The sequence below is a fragment of the Hippocampus bargibanti genome, linkage group LG07 (assembly GCF_051943395.1).
Source record: "Hippocampus bargibanti isolate YZ-2025 linkage group LG07, ASM5194339v1, whole genome shotgun sequence".
In the NCBI taxonomy this organism is placed as follows: domain Eukaryota; kingdom Metazoa; phylum Chordata; class Actinopteri; order Syngnathiformes; family Syngnathidae; genus Hippocampus; species Hippocampus bargibanti.
This window is the reverse complement of record NC_142740.1, coordinates 10,242,700-10,269,273: the sequence shown is the minus strand read 5'-3', so window position 1 is coordinate 10,269,273 and position 26,574 is coordinate 10,242,700. Positions and strand designations below refer to the sequence as shown.

The window sequence follows — 26,574 nt, the reverse complement described above, 5'->3', positions numbered from 1 at the left end:
GATAGTGTGAGGGGCAGCTGTGGTGATGGATGTTTCCTGAAGTCCACGATTACCTCTACTGTCTTGAGCGTGTTCAGCTCTAGGTTTTGACGGCTGCACCACAGCTCCAGCTGGTCCACTTCTTGTCGGTACGCAGACTCGTCGCCGTCTTTGATGAGACCTATGACCGTGGTACCGTGGTGTCGTCTGCGAACTTTAGGAATTTGACAGCTGGGTGCGTTGAGGTGTTTCATTCCATATTTCGTCTGTGTAAGCTCTCAGTCGTACAGGAGTGGTCCATCGATGAGAAGGTTTCTTCAGCCGTCATCTGTACAAAAGTGAAGGTTTCGGACGTTTCGCCTCCTATCCAAGAGGCTTCGTCAGCGAACTAAAGTCTGACTGGTCGTATCGGCCCCATTTATATATCCCTAATGTCCAGACATGGTGGCGCCGGACACAGCTAAGATAGGTCCCTACTCTCAGGTTGGGGGGGGGGGCAAGGGACCCCTCCCTGTGGCCCCACTGATTGTTCCTACATTCCTGACTAACGACTGGCCTATTACCCCCACTCCCCCCGGTATCATCTCATCAGCATAACGACCCTCATCAGCATTGCGAAAGTTGCCTAACCTGTTTTGCCTAAGCAGGCTATTGTATGAACGATCCAAATTGAACCTCACCCCACCAGACCGGTTCATTTCATATTGTTTCATTGCAAATTAGAATCACGGCGCAACATTTTCTCTCGACAAAGGCGAATCCTTCAGCGTAACCTAAAGTGTATGATACTCGTCTTCTTTTTTACTTCTCCGCTTATTCAAAAGGGGGCGTTTACCTGTCGTGACATCAACGCTACCTAAATCAGTATCATCCAATCAAATTGCGCTTTCAGCCAAACTTGGTCAGTGTCAGCTTTCAGCCAACTGCAGCCTAATAGGGAAATGAACAGCGAAAAAGAAAGAATATGTACAGTGAGACCTCAGCTTACGAACACCTTACCTTACGAAGTTTTTGATTTACAAACGTCAAATTTATGAAAATTAAACCTTCAAATACGCACTACTTTTCGCGATACACACCCACCACGGCTGGCGGAGTGATCTTTGGATCTGGCGGAGTGATCTTTGGATCTTCGGCGGAAGCAGACGACCGAACAGCGCTCCAGCCGGCGCACCTTTCCACACCCCCTCTCTCTGAATTCACACATCGATTGCCTCCGAGGAGCTTTTTGCATATAATTTTACTATTAGGAAATTAATGCAAGATGATCCCCTAATAATCACCGTCCAGGAGAAGGAGATCATTGAGAAACACGAACGAGGTATGCTTTTGTTGCGTCACATGTGCACACCGCGTCTGTCATGTGAATCTCAGCCTGACACATCTCTCACGCTGTGTGTCACTTCCCTTTCTACGACCATTCTACAAATAAAGAGCGCGGTACCGTTCACCATTGCTACCGTCCTTCGCCTAAAAGCTTTACACAAAGGTGTTATTTAGTCGATGCTTTCACGTGACTAGTGACACCGAAATTGTCACGTGCGAGTTGACAGCTGGGGCGGGGCCGCCGCTCGCGACCTCCGCCAGCTGAAGAAGATACTTTAATTTCATTTCATTTCAATGAGTCGCTGTCACCTCACCAGTGACATGATTACGACGCTTGTGCTGGCAAGTCAAACAGTTTGCTTTGCCGGAGGTGATTGTTAGCCGCGATTGCGTAAGTTTGGTGCTTTCCGGGATAGCAAATGTGCGTGGTGTGCGTGTTGATCCCCTCATCACCGATACTGGGACATTTCAACGAGTCATTCTCACCTCACTAGTGACATGATTACGATGCCTCGCTGTGTCGCTGCGTAAGTTTTGTGCTTTCCGGGATCGTGAATGTGCTGGACGGATCGCCCCGCCCGCCTTCTTTTGTCGCGTTTTATTCCACGTCCGTGGAATCATCCGACTCGCGCCTTTTGTTGTAATAAAATCTCTGCCAGCACCTATGGGACTCGAAGTGGATGCAGATGACATAGAGGAGCTTGTTGCTGACCATAATGAGGTCCTCAACACCAAAGATTTGATTTTCCTTCAAGAAGACAAGCAGAAGCAGGCCATCCAGGAGTTGATGTGCAGGCTTTTATTGAACAATTCCATTCAGAAAAGGCTATGAGAATCATCAACATGATGAATGATAATGTGATGCCTCAGTTTCGTAAGATCTTACAAGTCAGAAAGCAACAGGTGTCAATTAAGAGCCATCAAAGACCATCACAAATGTAAATAAAGTGACTTTATTATACAATGCAGTGTATTTCTTTCATTACAATACAATAGCACATGCATTATACATAGAATAAGGTATGTTGTGTGTAGTTTTAAGGCTCATTTAGTTGAAAATTATATTTTATGGAGACCTGGGAAATGATTATTCTCATTTTAATGGTTTCCTACGGGAAAAAAATGGGATAAACACTTTTCGCCTTACACACTCTGTCTGGGAACCAATTAAGTTCGTAAGCCAAGGTCTCACTGTACTTAGTTTTATCTGCGATCCAGATGCAATCATGAAAAGAGCCATATATGGCTCGCGAGCAATAGGTTCCCGATACCTGCCTTAGGGATTGCAATGTCCTTTTCAGTGAAGCGTAAGTGAGGTAAAAACGGCTTGATCATATTGCACAAACTCACTATTAATGCCCTAGTTTAGAGCTGGCGGGGTGCATGAAACATTGCAAAGGAAATGTTTGACTCTTTTTTTTTTGTTTGTTTGTATTTTTTTCAGGAAGAATGCTGTTATGTTTACGAAGAATCTACAAATTTAATATATTAAAGCGACAGGGTACAGCTGGGGCAGTCAATGTGTTCAGCTTTTAGCTTTAGCTTTTGCTAGTTTGTCTTTTTTAGTGCAATATTTCCAATATAAAAGATTGACTATGCTGCTGGAAAAAAATGGAGCAAAATGACGATTTGGAAAAGACGTGTCATCTTTGTCAACAGGAAATATTGGAAGTAAGTTTAAAGGACAACTGACACCATTTTTTTTGTTTCCTAACTGACATCAGAAAAATGTTTTATAGCATCTAAAATACCCAAAACACGCAGGCTGATATTTTTAGTCAAAGGAAAAACACCAATAAAACAAATCTGGAACTGCTTTGTGTAACAAAGAGGGTACAGAAAGTGCTTAAGAATGAATGACTCTCTGTGTCTTTGTGTCGTCATGTTATTTGTTATGTAGGTTTTTTGTTTCTTTTGACTTAGTTACTTTTACAGTTACTTTTATTTTCTATTTTTTTTTACTTCAAGATGGCGCCGCGAGAGTGCCTGCCTTTCCAGCAGCTTCTGTATTTTGTTTTTCTACTTTCATTCCTTTCATAACTTTGCTGCTGTGAAATGTAAATTTCTCCATTGGGAGACTAATAAAGGCAAATCCAATCTAATCCAATCCAAAAATGACTCAGTGTCCCAAAACTACTTCAAAATGACCTCAGAAAGTTTCAGTTTCAGAAGGTCCCGCCCCCTTGTTCGTGACGTCACGCCAAGACGTCTTGCCTTGCTCGAGAATCAGAACAATGGCTTCAGATTCAGAGAAGATGCTTTCTTGTTACTCATCCAGTTATGAATATGATTCAAATCGTTCTGAAGAGGAAAGCACAAATGTTTGCAATCTATTAAAGAAGTCCTTACGTGTCATTTTGAGGCGTCTGGACTCAAATGCACAAGATGGCGCCCAAGCTCCGTTCGAAATGGGCTGATTGGTCTGCTGGGAATTTGTGTCAGCTAGTATCAAATAGTAGTCTTGGTGCAGCACACAATGATTCACCATTGTGTTACTTATGTGTTTTTCCTTCTAATTTGGCCATCAACACGGATCAACACGTTTTCATTCCAAACCAAGTAACCAAAATGCATTGTGTGTCGCTTTCTCGGTCAAGGGCATGACGTCACGGTACACATCGTCACCAACTCAAAAACAGGACTTCCTGAATATTCAGCGTGAGTCTTAAAACGTAAAATATAGATATATGCGGTGTCTCTTTGTAAAATACGCTCAGTAGAAGTCATTTGAAGTGATTTTACAAATTATGGACACAACTTGTCCGAAGGCGCCGGTTGTCCTTTAATGGATAGAAATAAGGAGCAGGAACTCAAAACATGGCTGCAACCATGCTGTTAAATTTCATATGAGATTAGCCAGACTGGAGGTAGTTTCTCGACGAACCCAGTGGTCCACCTGTCCAGAAATGGTGAAGATGTTCAAAATCCTGTTGAAAACCATTCGCCCATGCCGAGTTCTCTTATGCAGGATGACCACAAGAGAGTAAAATCCAAGTCCCAGAACTGCAGCCCCTCCTCCGGTCAGCAACACCACACCAGATATGTACATGTCATTCAGTGCTTGGCCAGGTTTGGGCATGTGGTTCAAAAGGGCCAAATGCAGTAGAACCCCTCCACAAATGAGCAGGGACATTCCAGCGATCAAAACCACCAGGAAATCTGATAGTCCTCCACTTTTTAGCATGTCAATCTGCTGCCGGCTTCGAATGCAATTCATGTCCTGCACGGCTGAGCTGAGCAGCTGCTTGAGCAAAACTCCCAAAGAAAGGAGACAAAGGGCTGTGCCCGCACCAAGCCGCCATTCGCTTGAAACACTGGTGGTGGTGGAAAGGAGTGCGACACCTCCAAGCCCACAACCCACGATGAGCAACACAGCGATGGAATAGCACAGCAGAGACTTTCCGGGTTCTCGGAACCACCACAGCTCCACTTGTTCCTCCAGGATGCCGTGCTGAATCTGAATTGGGTCAGTAGGAACATGGAGGCCAATTTCAGGGCCTCCAAGTCCCCTCGGGAGGGGAATGTTGTCCAATTCGGGCATCCTCCTGCCACTCCCAGCCTGATGAATAGGGATGCCACCACCACAGAGGAAAAAGAATCCACTTAAGAAGCCTTTCAAGTCATGTCACTTTCACTGATAGCTACCGCTGTTGGGAGCACCAAATGGAGAGGTTCTTGTGGAGGTGACTTTGAATGTTAACCGTGAGGTCTCCAAGGTCACTTGAGAGCCTTTACCATGGGGTTTGTAGGCAATGCCATTTATGTCTAAAAGCACTTGCCTGTCTCTTCGTGTTTTATATCCAAAACAGAACTTAACAGTTAATTCTGGTTCATTGATCAAAGCTGGAGGAACGATAGCATCCACATTACGCTTTGTGCTGGCAGGAATCGAATTTCCAACTGGCAGCAGACATAACCTGAAAGAAAAGACATTTGAAACATTTAAGCCTTCTCACCTTGTGTTTTGAATCATTAGGTATGAGGTATTGTGAAGAAAAAAAAACGAGACACCAAATGATATCATCTGTGTCAATTGCTGGAGTAACTCGCAAACACATTAATCGATCTGCCAGCATTTTCACTTTGCTTTATTCCTGTCAAGTTTAAGAAGCAGGGGCACTTGAGACATTGACATATTGATTTACAGTATTTTCTGGACTATAACGTGCACCTTCAAACAAATGGCATATTTAAAAATGTTTCCATACATAAGGTGCACCGCATGATAAGGGGCACCTTCACTGAATGCACATATTTTAAAATGTTTTCCATACATAAGGTGCACCATATTATGAGGCGCATGGTCAGCTTTAAAAAAAAAATATTTTAGGTGCATGATAGAGTGCTTATGCACATTAGTAAACATATCACGTTATTTCATGCTTAGATTAGTAAACATATTATGTTATTGCATGTTCAATTTAGACTACATGGAATAATGAAGTATTAGTTAAATCGTTGTGAAAGCAGGATGTAACGAGTATCAAGTTTCAGTCTATGTCCTTCCAACACTGAGTTTTTCGTAGCTGATTGGACAACAGATCGCTCCTGTGTATGTTCAAAAAACTAGTCAGAGCGGGAGTTCTTCACTTCTCTTTCTTTGTGCTCTTTGCTCTGTGCTCCTGCCTTTGCTTCCTGCCTAGACGAGAGAAGTGCTTTTTCTGTCTCACTAGAATAAAGTAGTTTTTTGTTCACCGTCTATCGTCGTCACTGATATTTTTATCACAGAACTTCGTTGAACACCGAACCAGAGAGAAACAAGAGTTTAAACCGACATTAATTGGTGCTGAAAAACCCGTGCCAGTCAGCCATCCGGAGCGTTTGAAGAGTGCCACCTGTGTGCTCCAGTTAACGGGAGACGAGAAAAAAGCTCAAAAAGCTCCCGGTGGTTCTGCCCGTTAAAAAATTCCGCACGGGAGACAGGTGGAGGAAAGTCGATCCCCCCCGGTGAACCTGCCTTTTGACTGGCGACAACGAGAGACGAAGATTTTTTCTCTTCGCTGAAGCCTGCTTGTGATTCCTCACAAGAGACAAAAATAATTTTACTTCTTTTTGGTGGCGGTGGAACTTCCGACATTCTGACTGATTAACTACACGGCTGTGTCACGAAGTTCGCTAGGTGAGTGACGCGCTAGTTAGCAGCCAATATTTGAATGTATTGTGAGATCAATTTCTGGCCAGAGGTGTCTTATTCATGTTAATCCACGTACCTCCCGGTGTAACACAGGTTTTTTTTGGACTGAGTGGAGTCCATTAAAACCGGACCGATTGTGCACTAACGGAATTGTGTACGCGACGAATTCTGGTGCTTATTTATGGGCCAGAAGCGTCTGGTTTTAGCCACACGCCGACGTAGATTTGGGGTTTTCCAGTGAAAGATTCTTCACAAGGTGTTGATTTCCTGGAATTCAGTTCTGTGTGAGGGCCACTGATGAATTGAGAAATCGAAAGTTTTTTTTAATTCTGATGCGGACGTTATATGTTATTTTAAAGCGCAGCTGCTACTCGCACTGGATTATCTGTGAACATTAATACATTTAAATTGGTTGTTCTATGCTAGAATAGTGAAACAGAAAAGTTGCTTTGTCTCACAAAGAAAAAAAGGTGGGGGGCGAAGGAGTCATTTGAGCCGTTAGTGCGCGTGTCAGTGCGCGTGTGTGTGCGTGTGCACGTAAGTGCATTCATTGTGTGTGCGTGTGAACGCGCATCGTGACTGGGGACTGGCGCGGCTTACGCCCTTTTCGTCTGTGTAAGCTCTCAGTCGTACAGGAGTGGTCCATCGATGAGAAGGTTTCTTCAGCCGTCATCTGTACAAAAGTGAAGGTTTCGGACGTTTCGCCTCCTATCCAAGAGGCTTCGTCAGCGAACTAAAGTCTGACTGGTCGTATCGGCCCCATTTATATATCCCTAATGTCCAGACCTGGTGGCGCCGGACACAGCTATGATAGGTCCCTACTCTCAGGTTGGGGGGGGCGCGGGACCCCCCCTGTGGCCCCACTGATTGTTCCTACATTCCTGACTAACGATTGGCCTTTTACCCCCACTCCCCCCGGTATCACCTCATCAGCATAACGACCCTCATCAGCATTGTGAAAGTTGCCTAACCTGTTTTGCCTGAGCAGGCTATTGTATGAACGATCCAAATTGAACCTCACACCACCAGACCGGTTTAATGAAGGATTTTGTTGTTTTATAAGAATCGCCTCTTTTACCCCCCTTTCAAACCATCTATGTTCTTTCGCTAAGATTTTAACCTCATTGTCGTCAAATGAGTGGTTAGTAGCTTTTAGGTGCAAATGTACTGCCGATTGAGGCCCACTAGTATTATCCCTGCGATGTTGATAAAGTCTTTTTTTTTTTTTTTTTTTTTTTTTTTTTTTACGCCCTTTTGTTCTTTGTGTTCGAATCAACATCGCGGGGTGTGTGCCTTTTTCTGTGTGAGAGTTAACAGAAGGAATTTGTGAGTTGGAGATTTGGAAAAATGGGTGCAATTTTTTCAAAGAAAGCTCCGATTCATCGGGATATTGAATTTATGTCTAAAAAGTTCCCAGGAAGTGAACTTTATTGTAAGAAGTGGATGGAACATGGTGAATTTTCTGGTGCTTTGCAAATTGAGCCATTGAAAGAGAGTATGTTTCGTTTGAAGTTTCAAGAGGCATCTGCGGTTGACAGATCTCTCCAAAAGATCCGTGATGAGATTTTAGCTTGTGATACATGGCTTACACAAGCGCGAATCAGAGAACAGGAACTTGAAGTGAAACGAATTAAAAAGGAGGAGAAAGCAATGGTCGCGATGTCTTCCAAAGTGAGCTCTGACGATGAAACTATTGCTTCATCTCTTGCACGTCCCAATGGAAAGATGGCGTTCGTGGCAGATAGACAGAAACCATTGTTTCAAACTGCAGAACACCCCCATGGGAGACCAAGGGGAGGGGCTGTGGGCTGCCCCGAGCGAGCGCCTCAAACCCCCTCCCCCTCCTCCTCCTCCTCCCTCTTCTACCCCTCCTTCGCTGCTCTCAAGAAGAGAGAGGAAGTCAATTGCTCCACCCCGAGGGAGCGAGTAGCCCCCCCGGTGGTGACTCCAACTGTGACTTGGGCAGACCAGCAGCATGGAGCGCTCATGACCCCTACTGGAGGAATACGAGAATTACAACCTGATTTTGCAAATGATTGTGTTTCTTTGCGTACAAGGAGCGAAGCAAATTGATCTGAACAATTGTATCCGCTTGAAGAATTGAAACAAGATGTCTGGGACATCATTGGAATCGGGTGAAAGGGTGTTATACTGGAAAAAAACTTCAACGGGATCAAACATTACGCATGAGGAGGTGACAGCCCAACGGAGATTGGTTTGTGAGAACATCTGGACATTATGGAAAAAATATGAAAAAAGTATGAAATTCAACATAAAAAAGTGGGGTATTTGTGAAAACAGAGGACGCTCTAGACATGATGAGGATTCATATATGTTGACCAATTCAAGCAGATTGGAAAGAATGAAAAAGCTTTGTCTTCAAAGATGGCCGCTGAAAAAGTACCTCTTGCCTTAAAAGGACAAAGGAGCCCAAGTTCTTAAAATCGGCATTGCTGAGACCGAGAATTAACCGATGCGGTAGGCGGGGCGAGCTGTGAAATGGGGAATTTGAGCTTGGGAGTCAGTGGTCAAAGAGGGGGAGGATCTGCGCGCGGGGTCCACTCCACCACTTCCTCTAACGGCTGCCCTCTCTTTCCCCTTACTGCTTTAGACCAGATGCGGTTTGGGAAGAATAGATTTGAACACACGTCCCCTACTGGGGACACTCAGTCGTTACACCAATTTTTTTTTTTCTCACAAGAAATGTCTTCATGTATTGTTGACCTTAAAAAAAAAAATCGATGACTTCACAAATTCTTTTGTACATTGACGACATCTTGCTTGATTCACTAACTGAAGGAAAAAAAACTGTATGAATCACTTTGTTCCAAAGTCTAGAAAGTACAGGTAATATAACTTTCTTGACTATGTTACAGTTTTGCCAAAAAGAAGTTGAACTTCTAGAGAAAGGAAAAAAAAAGATGATGACATTTCTACAACCTGATTTGGAAAAGACACCTTTACCTGACAGCATCCACGTTGAAATTATTGCTGATGGTTCATTACCAAAAACGTATTCAACGCACACAACAGAAATTGTTGCATTGACTGAAGCGTAAATGGATAGAAGGAAAGATTGTTGAACATTCAGATTTATTGAGAGGATTGTTGAAAGCTATCCTCTTTCCAAAAAGTGTGACTGTATGCAAATGTGCAACACACACAAGGGCTAAAGACAGGATTACCTCAGGTAAGGCGAGAGCAGATGCAGCCGCCAAGAAGGCTGCTTAGACTACTTTCAATCTCGTAAATCAAGAGAAACGTGAATTATGCCCACACAAATGTTAAAGGAGATGCAAGCGTTAGCTACAAAATCCGAAAAAGATTTGTGGCTGGCCGATGGTGCTAAACTAGTTGATAAGCTGTAGAAAATAGAAAATAAACCATGTTTACCGAGAAACATGTTCCCTATGGTGGCTCGATTGAGCCATGGTAGGTCACATGTATCAACAGGAGGGATGGTTTGAGATGCTGTAAACATAATCCACAGGGTAATTGATGGAGAATAATAATTTATCATGTTTAAAAGTGCCGTGCTTTGCTGACCAACTAAACAATGGGCCTACAGTCAAAGCGCAGATGGCCACAGTAAATCTGAGTGCAACAGACACGGCAAGGTGAACTGTCGTCTCCATCAAGATTCTAGAAGGTCCGGCCTTGCACAGAATTTAGGGCTTTAGATACTCCTTTTCCACCAAAGTTATTTACGTCTTAAACATCCTGCACAAGCGCCAGATTACAAACTTATCAGTTCTTGGAAAAGACAACCAATTAAAATGTCTTATGTTTTACTGCTTGCAGCTGTTGGTGCTCAGAACGCCCAGAGGCGTGGCATTATAATCAAGAAAACTATGTTTACTAATATATCACTGTAATTTACATATACTCTCAATAAATAGCTTGGCAGAGGGGCGCACAATTCAGACGTATGTCATCTGATGACTGCGTCTCCTGCCGGCAGTGGGGACAATCTTTCTGGTTCTGAGTCTCTGTCCACGGTGCCTGTCTGTCATATCTCTGACATTTTTGGGGGCTCGTCCGGGATGGCAACGCGTCTCCTGCGGTGAGCGGTCTACGGCGACTGTCAAGAACCGGTGCACCGGCAAGGCCAACAAGATTTCGAGAGGACCTCCTTTTCTTGGGGTCAGAAGCCAGGCCTGCTCGCCGGGTGAGACGCAAACGCCATCCCAACGAACCTGGGCGGGCTCGGGACCGGAAGGATCGTCTCCAAAAATTGAGGTCAGTCTGATAAACGATAGTACAAGCCTATTTGTTTAGGTCTTGGAAGATTTTGGATAGTACAAGCCTATTTGTTTGGGTCTTGGAAGATAGAGAACGTTCTAAGGGGCCAGTGCGCCATGGAAAAGTACGTACAGAAAGTCAGTCGGATACTGATTTAAGGAAAATGAGAACGTTCTCAAGGGCCATTGCGCCATGGAAAAAAACGTACGGAAAGTCAGTCGGATACTGATTTTAGGACAAGCCTATTTGTTTGGGTCTTGAAGATTGGATAGTACAGCCTTTTGAAGGTCTGGAAGAATGAAAAGCCTCGGAAAAAATTAAGCTAGTTCATGTGGTAGTGAGAGTGCTGAACTGAGCTTAGTTTTTGGGTACACAAGGACTGATCATCCTTGTGGTTGTGTGACTGTGTCTGTGTGCCTGTGTGAGTCAATGTGTGAGCATGCGGGTCTGTGTGTCAAGCTTGCGAGCTTGACTATGTCGCGGGGTTGTTTCTGAGTGTGATTGGAATTGCGATAACGTGTCGTAATTCATATAATATACAGTGGGATTCAAACAGCAGACTTTTGTGGATGCAGTATGCAAGTTCTCCTCACCCTTTCGGGGGTTGAAGAAGGAGAAACCACAAATGTAAATTTGAACTGCTGTCCTACTGAACGAACCCAGTTATAGAGTCCGCCCTATGCGGTGAAGAACTGGACCAAATTCATAGAAATAATAAAAAAAAAGAGAGAGAGAAGGGGGATGTGGCGAAAAATTGAACGCTAATAATTCGCTCTGCTTCGATAGTATTAATGAAAATTTGGCGCCGGAACCTAAATATTTTATTTCGAAAAAACACGCCGGAACGAGATTGTGATTTCATGTAAATTACAGTGAAGTCGAGGCACTAAGCGAAAGTCTTCCCGTTTTTTGGAAACGAGTTAAATCAAATTAGTTGCCAGTCTGCCTCGATGAAGAAGAATTTGTAGAAAAAAACAATTGGTTGATATAGACGTTGAAGGATCGACACTGTTCAAGTAAATATTTACGATGCCGAAAGAAAAAAAATAGATGGAAAACCACACAAGAAAAGGGTGGAAAAAGGTAGCGCGATGCGTGTTCCGGCCCGCAGATCTCAGGCAGTATTTAGGGGCGCCCCGAATGGATAAAAAGTTGACAACACACTTGTTTCTGCTTTGGACGGACGAAGTGTTGGAATGTGGTCAGTCCTACTCGGACATTCGAAATCAAACTGCCTTCGATCTGAGGTGCCGAAATAAGGTTGATGAATTAATGCTCGTCGATGGCAAACACCAAATCGATAATGCGATATAATTATGCCTATAAAAAGAGAGTAATTTTACTCTGAAAGAGATGTTGGCAGAATTAAAACGTTATTAAAATATAAAGATTGGGCAAAAAGAAAATTTAGCATATTATGGCCGTATGGTTGTAAGCAACCATACGGCCATAATATGCCCGAAGGCAAGAAAATTGCCAAACTTATTTTGAAACTGACACGGACCGCATTTTCGCACAGAGAGAAATGCGAGTTGGGTCCAAAAAAGTCCTAAAGTATTTGGTTTCAGATTTCAGAGGGTAACGTGAGTTAGAATTTTACATTTTACATCAGGAAAGAGAGAGACAAAAATCATATTAATTATGGATGGCATTCTATTGGAATACGTGTTGTATGGAATTGTGATTGATATTGATACATTTAGAAGGATTATGATGGTTCGAGAAAATATGCTCTAAAATGAAGTAAACAATACGATGAATAATTGGAAATTATTTTAGGGTATGCGGGAAGGCATGTTATTTTGCTCGTTTAATCTGGAATGTTTTGTGTCCTGTTGATTTTTGCCTCGCTTGGGCAGCTAATATAGCAAAAAGACAAGGTCTATAATTCAACATTGCCTCAGTGGGAAGAAATGTGAAAACGGTATGCTTTTGTAGAGTGAAACTTTAAAAACAATGATGTTTTGACGTTTGAATTAACTTGTTGCATTTTCCCCTTTCAATTACAGGGGATAGAGAGAAGCGGTGTTGACCACTTTTTCCGCATACGTTTTGTTTTGAGGCAGTTGTGAGATAGCATTTGTTCTCGAGTGGTGAGTACTGATGGTTCTGGAAATAAAAGGTGAGCTGTGTCAACGATATAATACGTGCGTACATCTAGACTGAACGAATTAGATTAGAAATAAGGAGTTGATGGGTTAAACCTGTAGGCAAGAATACCTGAGCTCACCAAAAATGTGATATAAGGTTTAGCACAATTGTTAACACTGTTGTGAGGGTTGAGGATATTGATTGGATTAAGAAAAGAAGAATTTACACGGCGTTTGTTAACAAAATACTCTAATCAATGTGTGAGGGGCTCCTCATGCAGTCATAAATCACAAGAAGGGGAGGATAACAAACATTCAAGCGCGACAAGCTGTTTACCAAAAATTGACCAAATTGAAAGTGCACAAATTGAAAAAGAAGATCAAAATGTTTTAAGAGGTGACAAGATATGTTCAACAGATATTAAACATACAAGTATTCAGATGAGAAAACTAAGATGCCGTAGTTATTTCCTTCACATTAAATCAGGACGTTGTCTTTTATGGCAAAAGAGCAAGATCTGGCTTTCTCTGTGAGTGGTTCCTCATCAGGGCGACCTGTCACTCTGTTTTAAATTTACAATGCAGGTGTCGAGAGTAGAAGACTCACCATTCATTGTGGGGTGAAAGTGAAACAAACAGTGTGCATTCCCATGCAGTATGTTAGTTTGAAACTATCTGACTGAGCTAAGACACTGATGAAGGAAACAATTAAAGCTTGATTAATTTGAGTAAATTAATACAACATAAACGTGATAAAAGCATGATCATTCGTACTGTAACAGATGGAACTGGCTCGGCGATTGATAAAAAAGAAAACAGTAAAGAAGAATTAATAATGATACCAATTATATTTTCGAACTGGTAACTGCTATGCGATTGTGGGATCAGATTCAGCCTTTATAAACTTGATTCAATTATTGAAATTATTGAAATTATGGAAATAGTTAATGTGTGGCCACCGTACTTGATCTGTAAAGTGCAAAGTGATGTTGGAGAAATGCCAACTCAATTCTATCTCTCCTCCACCTCAGATGGCGCTACCTGACAAATTCATTTTTGAATGTTATTTTATGTGCAGCGATCCCGAATCAAGGCCGAGAAGGTGACTGTGGGAATGTCCAGGCTACAAATCGACTTGTCACATTTTTGAGAAGACAAGATAGAAACGTCGTTGGTTGCGCCGCACACATTCAGGGAATTTGCGGGAAGCTATGCTCCTCTAATTAAGAAAAAAACTAACAAACAAAAAATCTGACCGAATGTAAATTAATGTGTCCAGGTTCCAGCACGGCTGGCCCATTCCTCTAGCTCCACTTGGAAATTATGGCCGGCTGGCCGCAAAGGCTTGACCAAGGCGGCATGGCTGTGGGGCGGTAGGATGAGTGCCTGAGGGCGTGTGCGAGGAAATCTCTGAAATCAAGCTGGCTGTTCAAATTGTGGTGACGTGAAAGAAATGGACTCTGAATGCACAGCCACTTGCATCCACCCGTTCAGACAAGCTTCATGATGTCCACAGCACTGTCAAGCCGCAAAGCCAAGACATCCCACCTGCTCCCTGGGATAGAAACTGAACTCCAAATGCTTGCTGCTGGCCTCAAAGAAATGAACTTGAGAAAGCTGAAACACATTTGCTGCCACCCGTTCAGCGATCAAGCCACAAAGCCAAGCGACATCCCACCTGCTCCCTGGGATGGAAACTCAACTGAAAGTGCTTGCTGCTGGCATCACAGACCTGAACCTCAGAAAGCTGAAGCATGATTTGCTGCAGAAAAGGACTCTGAATGAACAATCTCTCACAATGCAACTCCACTGCAACCACTGAACTCCTGCAACAGTACTGGCTTTGATCCCTTGATTTCCTCCACATGACCCGACCGACCTCATGATAATCACCCCACTTCACAATGCCTTTGACACATTCGAAAACGAGATTGATCCCTATTCTAATTTCCAAAGGTGTGTGGAGGATGTGGCAGCCGTGTGGACCTATCAGGAAGCTCATTGGCTGGTAATGTTAATTGTTAGAAATGCCTCGTGAGCTGTGTCTCAATAGTTTGAAAAGCTGTTTTTCGCAAACGTTTTGGGAAATAATTGTTAGTTTAAATCAAATTTTCCAGAAGTGAAATTTTGACTGACAATTTCAGACATTATACGTTTATATGTGGACATTTCCCATTCACTTATCTTGGTGTGAAGATGGGATATTTCTCACTGCATGATAGGAGATTTTGTTGCTTGGAAGCCACTCTGTGGCCAATTTGACCTTTCTTTATTTTACGATCCCAAATGGAAAGAAAAATTCCAATTTGCATGGTTTTTGGGGGGTTTACATGATACCCTCGTGCAAACTGACTAATTGGAGGTGCTTGATTTTGGTAGTTTTGTTAAAATGCCTCAACTTCTGTTCGTTTTCAGAAAGGAGTGGGGGGAGAGATCGACAACATTTTGACCGACACCAGCATGCAATTGAACCCAATCGAACAAATATATCCAGCATTCATGCGTCAGATGTGCGGCAGCATTCGGCAAATGGTTTCAAAAAGGAAAAAAGGCCACATTGTTTTTGTTAGAATGATCCCGATTGTCACAGTGGCTACTTTGCTCGAAATTTTTTACAATATCAGCGAAGCGAACAGGAAATAAGAATAAAAAGAAAAGATGGTTTATATGCCACACCAAGAAACTCGTATATTAATGATGATAATATTAATAAATGTAATTTGAAAGTGTTTCTTATTGCACTCGTAGATGCTTCACGAGAGCTAGAAATGCTAAATTAAATGTACGCCTGAAGACAAGCACACATAATTGACGCCAAAAATCGATCTAAAAGGAAGCATGAGTAACGAGATTAAAACATGAAAAAAAGCATTATGGAACAATTTAGTTTTTGAGGTTGCGTCCCATGGGCGGGGACGGCTATCTATCTGAAGGCTGGATGCCCCCCAGTTCTGAGTCTGGCTACAGGGATGTCAAGGAGATTTGTGTTAGAGGATTGGGGGCTGCGGGACGGAGTGTTTTGGTGGAGGTCAAGAAAGATCAGATGAGGCCTTGATTGTGGGGGTATTTATGGGGGTGTGTGCAGCAGTGTGGGGAATGGTAGAAAGAGAGGTGCTTATCAATATGAACTCTAAAGTTGCAACAGTTAGAGGGGGGATTGGGTGCAGTTGTCAATGATATTCAAGTAGGATGAACAGTTGTTGATGTTGTGTATGAATTGTTTCCTGATTAGAATATTAGGAGGAGACGGGTTAGCCAAAGAGATGGTAAGGGTTTTTGAAGGTGCTAGAGAAAGCAGTTGATGGGAGATCAACTCCTATGCTGATGTAGTTGGAGATTTTTAATGTTTAAGGGGAAAGATAGTTTTTGTTTGTTTTGTTTTTGTTTTTTCCACGTTAACCACCTTCTTGCAGACCGTTTGGGTGAATTCCTGAGTAGGGGGAATGCAGACGGAGTGGCCAGAGACGGAAGGTTTGTATCAACGGTTGGAGCTCCAGACGGGGGAAATGGTGTTCATCAGAAAACCACGGTAAGATCGAAATACAATACAGTGACTAGAACAGGGGTGGGCAAACTTTTTGACTCGCGGGCCGCATTGGGTTCTAAAATTTGACAGAGGGGCCGGGCCAGGAGCAGTGGGAGAGGGAGTGTTTGGGCCGGAAATACTCCGAACAAGTTATGTCCATAATTTATAAAATCACTTCAAATGACTTCGACTGAGCGTATTTTACAAAGATTCCACAGCATATAGCTATAGTTTACGTTTTAAGACTTGCGCTGAATATATGAAGTCTTGTTTTCGAGTTGATGACGATCCCCATGTGACGTCACGTTTGGACCGCCCCTGACCGAGAAAGCGACATACAATGCATTTTGGGTACTTTGTTTGGTCTGAAAACTTCGTGTTAATCCGTGTTGATCCGTGTTGATGGCGAAATTAGAAGGAAAACACATAAATAACGCCATGGTGAATCGTTGTGTGTTGCACCAAGACAACTATTTGATATTCGCTGACACAAATTCCCAGCTGACAAATCAGCCCATTTCCAACGGAGCTTGGGCGCAATCTTCTGCATTTTCTGGGTGCTACATTGCTGTCATTGACGGCTCGAATTGATATGGGAGGACTCCTAGAATGAATTGCAAACATTTATGCTTTCCTCTTCAGAAGAACAAGAACAAGAAAACATCTTCTCCGAATCTGAAGCCATTGTTTTGATTCTCGAGCAAGGCACGACGTCTTGGCGTGAAGTCACGAACAGAGGGGTGGGACCTTCTGAAACTGACCATTTCCGGATTCATTTTGAAGTCATTTTTATTGGTGTTTTTCATTTAACTAAAAATATCAGCCTGCCTGATTTGGGTATTTTAGATGCTATAAAACGTTTTTCTGATGTCAGTGGGAAACAAAAACAAAAAATGGTGCCGGTTGTCCTTTAAATGTAGTATGTACAAACCTCATAGCACAGTAAAAACACTACAACCCAATTTATTAACTGTCTTTCAAATGTGAAAAATATCCCTGATCAGTTAATAAATTTGTCTCAATGAATATGCAAGATATGGCATTTACAGACTATTTCGCAGATACTTGGAGGAGGAAATGGAAATAGATTAAAATAACATATGCACTGTGATTTATCAAGATTGCGTCTGTTTTTAAGTTTCCATCGAAGGGGCAAAGAAATCAACATTTATTGAAAAATGGAATCACATTCAAAACATATTATTACACAACGAAATATTCAAGCTAAATAATACCTACTTATGTTAAATTCCGCCAAATCATAGATGGTTTGTCCTGACCGCGCGCTCAACAAACTCCTCACTGACGCTCTCGCCTTCACGAGCTAACAATACACGTGTACCGTCGCCGAGCACACAAACATAGACTACCTGCAGTTGAAATTTGCATACTCGGCTCGGCAGCCAATCAGAAGCCTGCTTCTTTCTTCCGGACTTTCGCAAGCGTTACAAAGTCGTGCAATTGCATGTCATTTTCCAAAATAGATGCACAGAACCTCAAACTAGAAGAAAGATTCAAAAGAAGCTAACAACATATGTGACGCTACAAAACGTAAATTTACATTAAACCGTGACTGTAAAGTGTACGTGAGATTTATGAAAGGGGCTTAGTGGCTCGTAGAAATCAATGCAAACGTTGCATTGTGCACCACAATGACAATTGACTACTGTAGCAAAATTTACAGCCATGCGCATTTGCCGTAAATTAAGCAAGGTAGCATTTGTAGTTGGTGCATTCTTGATTTAAAAAAAAACTTTATACTTTGTGACAATGTTTCTTAATGGGATTGGTCTCATTTTGCTTCAAGTTGGGAAAAATGGGGCAGGCAACTTTTCAGTTATCTGCCCTGTTGTTCGCTAGCTTTTTGTCATGAGTTTTAGACACTGTTTGTACTATAATTTGGGCAAGTTCGGCGGGCCGGATTGAAAAGCCTAACGGGCCGTATGTGGCCCGCGGGCCGTAGTTTGCCCATGCCTGGACTAGAATCTAGGAATTATATGGTGGTGACCTGGAGAGATATTTTAAATGGTTTGAGGCTGTGCCAATTGCGCTACTCAGGCTCGAGGGTCACCGTAAATTCTGCCAGGGGTTCCACGCCTTTTGAGGTGGAACGTGGCCGAGAGCTCCCGGCTCCATGTAAATGCATGGACCCAGGCGCTCCTCAAAGAATCGTTCATTGAGGAGACATACGCTCATTTTGGGTTCTCGTCCATTATTTTCAGGAGCAGACTGGACCATGATATACCAGGCTGCTACCACAGACGCGTCGAGGCTGGTGACGGAAGGGGCCACCAGATGACCAGAGGGACCAGTCACGCAGCCTATCTAGCGGTGTGGAGTCAAGCGATGTGGAACTCGTATCTCACGGCCTTTGGACGGAGGGACCGATCTAGATTTTCCCTGCATGCTAAGATCGGATTGCATGCTGACGTACATTTTATCCCAATATCATTGTTTTTTTCCCAAGAAAAAAAAAGGGGCGGGGATGAAATGAGAGATGTTCCCAAATTTGTTTTTAATGAAAAAGAAAAATATGTTTTTTAGGTATATTGGTTATTATCTGGTGTCTTCAAATTAAGTTGAACTGTTTCCAAATGCCCACCGTGATTTTGAAACTGTCATGAATGAGCAATTTGTTGAACAGTAATTTAAAATGACACTCCAGTCATATAATCAGACTAATGAAAATGCAACTTTGAAATATATAATTAAGAGGTGGGACGGGGGTATATATACACATACATGCTTCCCATTGATTGTTAGGCTATAGCGGGGAATGTCTTCTGTCTTGTATTTTACCTATATACATATATCCCAATAGTATAGACACATATATGCCATTATATTTACTATTTTGTTTTTTTCCACATTTTTTACACTCCACGATCACTGTCAAGATAATGTTTGCTATCACTTTTAAAAATGATTAAGAGGTGGGAATGATGGAGAATAATAATTTATCATGTTTAAAAGTGCCGTGCTTTGCTGACCAACTAAACAATGGGCCTACAGTCAAAGCGCAGATGGCCACAGTAAATCTGAGTGCAACAGACACGGCAAGGTGAACTGTCGTCTCCATCAAGATTCTAGAAGGTCCGGCCTTGCACAGAATTTAGGGCTTTAGATACTCCTTTTCCACCAAAGTTATTTACGGCTTAAACATCCTGCACAAGCGCCAGATTACAAATTTATCAGTTCTTGGAAAAGACAACCAATTAAAATGTCTTATGTTTTACTGCTTGCAGCTGTTGGTGCTCAGAACGCCCAGAGGCGTGGCATTATAATAAAGAAAACTATGTTTACTAATATATCACTGTAATTTACATATACTCTCAATAAATAGCTTGGCAGAGGGGCGCACAATTCAGACGTATGTCATCTGATGACTGCGTCTCCTGCCGGCAGTGGGGACAATCTTTCTGGTTCTGAGTCTCTGTCCACGGTGTCTGTCTGTCATATCTCTGACAGTAATATGCGACCAAAAAGAGGAAATTTTCCACAGGGGTCAACCCCTTTGAAGTGGTCCACATGGATTTCATAGAACTAAGCACAAGTAATTCTTATAAATACTGTTTGGTAAAGATGGCGCCCCCCCTGTGTGGCTGCCTTCACAGCAGCTATTTCCCTTTCTTGTCTACTTTTTCACTTCTTTACTTTTCCGTTTTTGCTTTGCCTAATCTCGTTCCATAAACCTACGGAGAGGAGATGGGCATCTTTTCTTTTGCTCATTGCCGTTATTTTTTACTTTTTCATCGCTCCTGTGAACGGGGAATCCACGCGCACGCGGAATCCCATTGTTTACAGTCGAGACCAGCTACTAGCGTGGCGGGCTAATAGCGGACTAGCGGCCGCCGCACCAGACATCCCCGATGAACTGAAGAGGAGGAAACGAGGATGTCGGGCCGGGAAAGATCGCTGCAAAAGAACGAGGAAATACCGACACGTTCTCCCGTCCGTCATCATGGGGAACGTGAGATCGCTCCCGAATAAAATGGACGAGCTGGCGGCGCTAACGCGGCATCAGAGGGAGTACCGGGAAGCCAGCTTGCTACTCGTCACGGAGACATGGCTTTCGGCAATCACTCCGGACGCCCACGCACAGTTGGAGGGCTTCCAACTCGTACGAACGGACAGAAATGAAGGCAGCGGTAAGCAGAAAGGAGGGGGGATTGCTGTATTTGTGAATGACAAATGGTGCAATCCTGGGCACATCACGGTGAAGGAAAAAATTTGCACTCGGGACATCGAGCTGCTAGCCGTTAGCCTCCGGCCGCATTACCTGCCACGGGAATTCTCACACGTCATAGCCGTGACGACGTACATTCCCCCTACGGCAAATGGCGACGCTGCCTCCGATGCCCTCATATCTGTTGTAAATAAGCTGCAAACCCAGTCCCCCAACGCATTGTTTATCATCTCAGGGGACTTCAATCACATTTCCCTGAAATTCTCCCTCCCAACATTCACACAGTATGTAACTTGTGCCACCAGAGACAATAACATATTGGACCTATTTTATTCAAACGCCAAGGATGCATACAAACCCTCCCCCCTCCCCCCTCTCGGAAGAGCAGACCACAATATGGTTTATCTCCAGCCTGTGTACAAACCCCTTGTGCAGAGGCAACCAGCTGTGACCCGCACGATCAAAAGATGGTCCACAGAAGCTGAAGAAGCTCTGCGGGACTGTTTTGATTCAACCAGGTGGGAGCTCTTTACTGAGATTCATGGGGAAGACATTGACTCACTCACCAACACCATCACAGACTACATTAACTTTTGTGAACAAAACACCGTACCCACCAGGACTGTGCGGTGTTTTGCCAACAACAAACCATGGATAAATCCCGACATAAAAGTCCTCCTGAAGGAGAAGAAAAGGGCTTTTGTGTCGGGCAACAGAGAGGAACTGAAGGCCGTGCAGATCCAACTGAGGAGGAAGATCAGAGAGGGGAAGAAGGCCTACAGGATGAAAATGGAGGAGCAGCTGCAAGCCAGCAATGTCGCTGGTGTCTGGAAGGGCCTGAAAAACATCTCAGGCCACAAAAGCCCAGTGACATTGAACAAAAAAGACAAGGACTGGGCAGATGAACTCAACCGCTTTTTCAATCGGTTTGACAAGATGCCAGCCGCCCCCGGCCCACCGTCAACTTCACCTGTAGCTGCACCTGCACCAACTCTCACTGTGGCCTTACCCTCCCTGCCCCCTCTCACGACCAGCTTTCCACAACCAACATCTGCCCTCCCAACCGTTGCCACACCCTCAGCCGCCACTCTGCCTCCTGGTTCCTGCCTGTCTGTCACAATTGCGCAGGTGAGGAACCAACTGAGGAGGATGCAGGTGAGGAAGGCAGCAGGTCCGGATGATATCAGTTCCCGACTCCTCAAGACCTGCTCCGACCAGCTGTGTGTCATTGTCCAGCACTTGTTCAACCTGAGCCTGAAGCTGGGCAGAGTTCCACAGCTGTGGAAAACGTCATGCCTGGTCCCAGTGCCCAAGATTGCCAACCCCAAAGAGCTCAACAGCTACAGACCGGTGGCGCTGACGTCTCACCTGATGAAGACGCTGGAGAGACTCGTCCTCGCCCACCTGCGACCACTGGCAAGCTCATCGCTGGACCCGCTACAATTTGCCTACCAGCCCAGCATCGGTGTGGAGGATGCCATCATCTACCTCCTCCATACGGCGTTGCTGCACCTGGAGAATGCTGGGAGCACGGTGAGGATCACATTCTTCGATTTCTCCAGTGGCTTCAACGCCATCCAGCCAAGTCTACTGGGGGACAAGCTGCGGCATGCCGGAGTCGACCATCACCTCACATCCTGGATTACAGATTACCTCACAAACAGGCCACAGTACGTGAGAGTAAAGAACTGTGAGTCAGGCAGGCTTCTCTGCAGCACCGGAGCGCCGCAGGGAACAGTCCTGGCTCCATTCCTCTTCACCCTCTACACCTCGGACTTCAATTACAACACCCCAACCTGCCACCTTCAGAAGTTCTCTGACGATTCAGCTATTGTCGGCCTCATTACAGAGGGAGACGATAGGGAGTACAGGGGACTGACAAAGGACTTTGTGGACTGGTGCCAGCAGAATCACCTCCAGATCAACACCGGCAAAACCAAGGAGCTGGTGGTGGACTTCTGCAGGAAACAATCGTCACCTGCACCATTGAACATCCAGGGTTCGGACATTGAGAGGGTGACCTCCTACAAGTACCTGGGTGTTACTCTCAACAATAAACTGGACTGGACAACAAACACGGATGCCCTAATCAAAAAGGGACAGAGTCGCCTCTTCCTCCTCAGGAAACTGAGGTCTTTTGGAGTTCAGGGGTCACTCCTAAAGACCTTCTATGACTCTGTGGTGGCATCAGCCATCCACTATGGCATTGTCTGCTGGTGAGGCAGCATCACCACCCGGGACAGAAAAATACTGGAGCGCTTTGTCAAGCGGGCCAGTTCTGTCGTGGGCTGCTCGCTGGACTCTCTAGAGGAGGTGGGCAACAGACGGACGCTAGCTAAACTAAAAGCTATGACGGACAGCCCCTCCCACCCCCTCCTGCCCATCCTGACAGATCTGGGTAGCTCCTTTAGCCAGAGACTATTACACCCGCGCTGCAAGAAGGAGAGGTACCGCCGCTCGTTCCTACCGACTGCTGTCAGGCTTCACAATTCCCAATGATCACATGTGAAAAAAAACAAAAAAAACTGGACACTTGTAAATATGGGTTGTTGCAATATAGCTAAATGCATTTCTTGATTCTGCACTATGTACAGTCTTGTTTATAGAACGGGTCACATCTACATTTGCACAGTATACAGTTGACATTTTTATTTTGTTATGCTTAGAATATCTTGTTTTCTATCCTTTCACTCCCACCCCAACCCCATCCCTCTTCAATTGCTGCTGTGGACTGCAAATTTCCCCATTGCGGGACGAATAAAGGTATTCTGATTCTGATTCTGATTCTGGTGCTAATTGATTCATTCACCAAATGGGTGGAAATTGTACCTTCAAAGAAATCCGATGCATTATCCGTTGCTAAAGCGTTATGCAAACATATTATTCCAGAACATGGCATACCAAGAATAAATTGGAGTGATAATAGGCCACATTTTGTTAAGGACGTAATAACCAAAATGTCCGAACATTTAGGAATCGCATTGAAAAAATCACTGTGCATACCATCCACAGAGTGCAAGATTAATTGAAAGAACGAATGGTACGATAAAAAATCGACTCAGAAAAACGATGGAGGCAACAGGCAAACCATGGCCTGAACGTCTATTTCTGATTAAATTATATCTGAAAATAATGCCCACTAATAATGGCTTAACGCCTTTTGAGATATTGCAATGGAAGACCATTCTTCCTCCCATTATGGGAAGGTGAACTTTGGGCAAAAGAATGAATCAGATCCAAGCGCTTTGTTGGCAAAAACGTTGTGTGAAATTTTTACAACAAAAAGAGGTCCACAGCATGTGTACTGCCGCAGTCCTCTTTGTTCCCTCCACAGGAACAGAGGCTGCTGCGCTCCGGAGACGAGGTGCTGATCAAGGCGATCAAGAGGAAGTCCTGGTCTGCACCAAAGTGGGAGGGGCCATTCACCGTGCTGATCACAACGCCAACTGCCATCAAGATCGCCGAAAGAGCCACCTGCGTGCATCAAAGCCATTGCAAAATCGTTCACCAACTAGATCTTGAGCAGGTGGAAGAGAGACGGAGCCAAACTACTCAATAGCCATGGGTTTGGTCCACATCATCTTGCTGTATGAATTAGTGGAGGCAATCCAGATGACACACGTAAAGCCTCCCATTCCATCAGCCAACTCCACCCTTACACCCAACGACGGCAGAAAAGTGTCCAAACATGGCACATCCTGTAGCCTGCTTTCCACAATAAGCTGCAGTAATTGTGTCATTTTCCCTTAGCATCCTCGTGAACGAAGCACAAGATGGAAGCAATTATCCTCAAGAGTTTTGGTACGCTCGTATCAAGTCAGGGAAGGCTTGGACCACTGGTTGGGATTCCGTTGTTGTCCGTTCTAAGTCTAACACAGAATGGGTTCGAAATAGCTGTGCCCAAGAAGCAAAACGAATCGTCGTCAAGATAAGTCAAGGGAACTGGTTAGGAACTGGAAATGGAACTGGTACAATGACTGATATGCAACTTGCTGTCATAACTCATGATGTTGCAGGATGCATGGACTCTGTCCTGATTTTCGTGAACATCACACTGGTTTTCCCGTAACTATATGCATCATGTCATCTTTGACATCACCAGTCGTGACATCGCCTTTACAACATAAACCGCACATCAGACTGACAGCCCATGTTGAAATACCTGCCAAAAAAGCCCAAAATTCAGGTGTCATGGACGCATTATATCAACCGTTTGCAGGAGAAAAACATGACTGGAATCGGTTGTTATCAAACACGTGGTATCGTTATGCTACACTAATTGCTAAACAAAATAGGAAAAGTAATTGTATCGTTTGTTTGTATATGCCTCATTCTGTGACGCAACAGCGCGTGCATTCAAAGGTATTTGGAGATAAAATGGCTGGAGCTGCGTATATGTTAATACTATCTACTTGAAGCACAATGAGACAATATCACATTAAAAAACATTGTCACAAAGTATAAAGTTTTTTTTAAATCAAGAATGTACCTCCTACAAATGCTACCTTGCTTAATTTACGGTAAATGTGCATGGCTGTAGATTTTGCTGCAGTAGTCGATTGTCATTGTGGTGCACAATGCAACGTTTGCATTGCGTCCTATGAGCCACTAAGCCCCTTTCATAAGTCTCACGTACACTTTACAGTCACGGTTTAATGTAAATTTACTTTTGTAGCGTCGCATATGTTGTTAGCTTCTTTTGAATCTTTCTTCTGGGCTGAGGTTCTGTGCATCTATTTTGGAAAATGACATGCAATTGCACGACTATATAACGCTTGCGAAAGTCCGGAAGGAAGAAGCAGGCTTCTGATTGGCTGTCGTGCCGAGTATGCAAATTTCAACTGCAGGTAGCCTATGTCTGTGTGCTCGGCGACGGTACACATATTGTTTTTCGCGTGAAGGCGAGGGCGTCAGTGGAGAGTTTGTTGAGCGCAAGGACAAACCATCTATGATTTGCCGGAATTTAACACAAGTAGGTATTATTGAGCTTAAATATTTCGTTGTGTAAAAATATGTTTTGAATGTTAAAAGTGATTCCATTTTTCAATAAATGTTGATTTCTTTAACTTTGCCCCTTCAATGAAAACTTATTAAAAACAGACGCAATCTTGATAAATCACAGTGCATAAGTTATTTTAATCTATTTCCATTTCCTCCTCCAAGTATCTACGAAATAGTATGTAAACGCCATATTCCTTGAGACCATTTTTTTTGTTTCCCACTGACATCAGAAAAACGTTTTATAGCATCTATAATACCCAAATCAGGCAGGCTGATATTTTTAGTTAAGTGAAAAACACCAATAAAAATGACTTCAAATGAATCCGGAAATGGCCAGTTTCAGAAGGTCCCACCCCCTTGTTCATGACGTCACGCCAAGACGTCTTGCCTTGCTCGACAATCAAAACAATGGCTTCAGATTCGGAGAAGATGTTCTCTTGTTACTCATCCAGTTATGAATATGATTCAAATAGTTCTGAAGAGGAAAGCATAAATGTTTGCAATTAATTGATTGAAGGAGTCCTCCCATATCAATTCGAGCCGTCAATGACAGCAATGTAGCACCCAGAAAATGCAGAAGATTACGCCCAAGCTCCGTTAGAAATGGGCTGATTTGTCAGCTGGGAATTTGTGTCAGCGAATATCAAATAGTTGTCTTGGTGCAACACACAACGATTCACCATGGCGTTATTTATGTGTTTTCCTTCTAATTTCGCCATCAACACGAAGTTTTCAGACCAAACAAAGTACCCAAAATGCATTGTGTGTCGCTTTCTCGGTCAGGGGCGGTCCAAACGTGACGTTACATGAGGGTCGTCATCAACTCGAAAACAAGACTTCATGAATATTCAGCGCAAGTCTTAAAACGTAAACTATAGCTATATGCTGTGGAATCTTTGTAAAATACGCTCAGTCAAAGTCATTTGAAGTGATTTTATAAATTATGGACATAACTTGTCCGGAGGCGTCGGTTGTCCTTTACTGCTTTAGGTTTAGTATTTCCGGCCCAAACACTCCCTCCAAATGCTCCTGGCCCGGCCCCTCTGTCAAATTTTAGAACCCAATGCGGCCCGCGAGTCAAAAAGTTTGC

At 43.7% G+C, this 26,574-nt stretch overlaps 2 protein-coding genes across 3 annotated transcripts in view; one reads left to right on the top strand and one right to left on the bottom strand.

Moving 5' to 3' along the window:
• Positions 1-533: 533 nt before the first annotated feature.
• tmem125a (transmembrane protein 125a) overlaps positions 534-26,574 on the bottom strand; it is a 48,939-nt gene continuing 22,898 nt past the window's right edge. For both annotated transcript variants that reach the window (XM_089000923.1, XM_089000920.1), the window contains one exon: positions 534-5,222. In XM_089000923.1, coding sequence (XP_088857049.1) covers positions 4,148-4,846 — 699 coding nt within the window. In that variant the 5' untranslated portion in view covers positions 4,847-5,222 and the 3' untranslated portion in view covers positions 534-4,147. The remainder of the gene's footprint in view (positions 5,223-26,574) is intronic.
• LOC148895388 (uncharacterized) lies at positions 14,765-22,795 on the top strand. The gene is made up of 2 exons (XM_089001566.1): positions 14,765-16,300; positions 18,520-22,795. The coding sequence occupies exon 2, from the start codon at positions 20,259-20,261 to the stop codon at positions 22,701-22,703; it is 2,445 nt and encodes an 814-aa protein (XP_088857692.1). The 5' UTR covers positions 14,765-16,300; positions 18,520-20,258; the 3' UTR covers positions 22,704-22,795.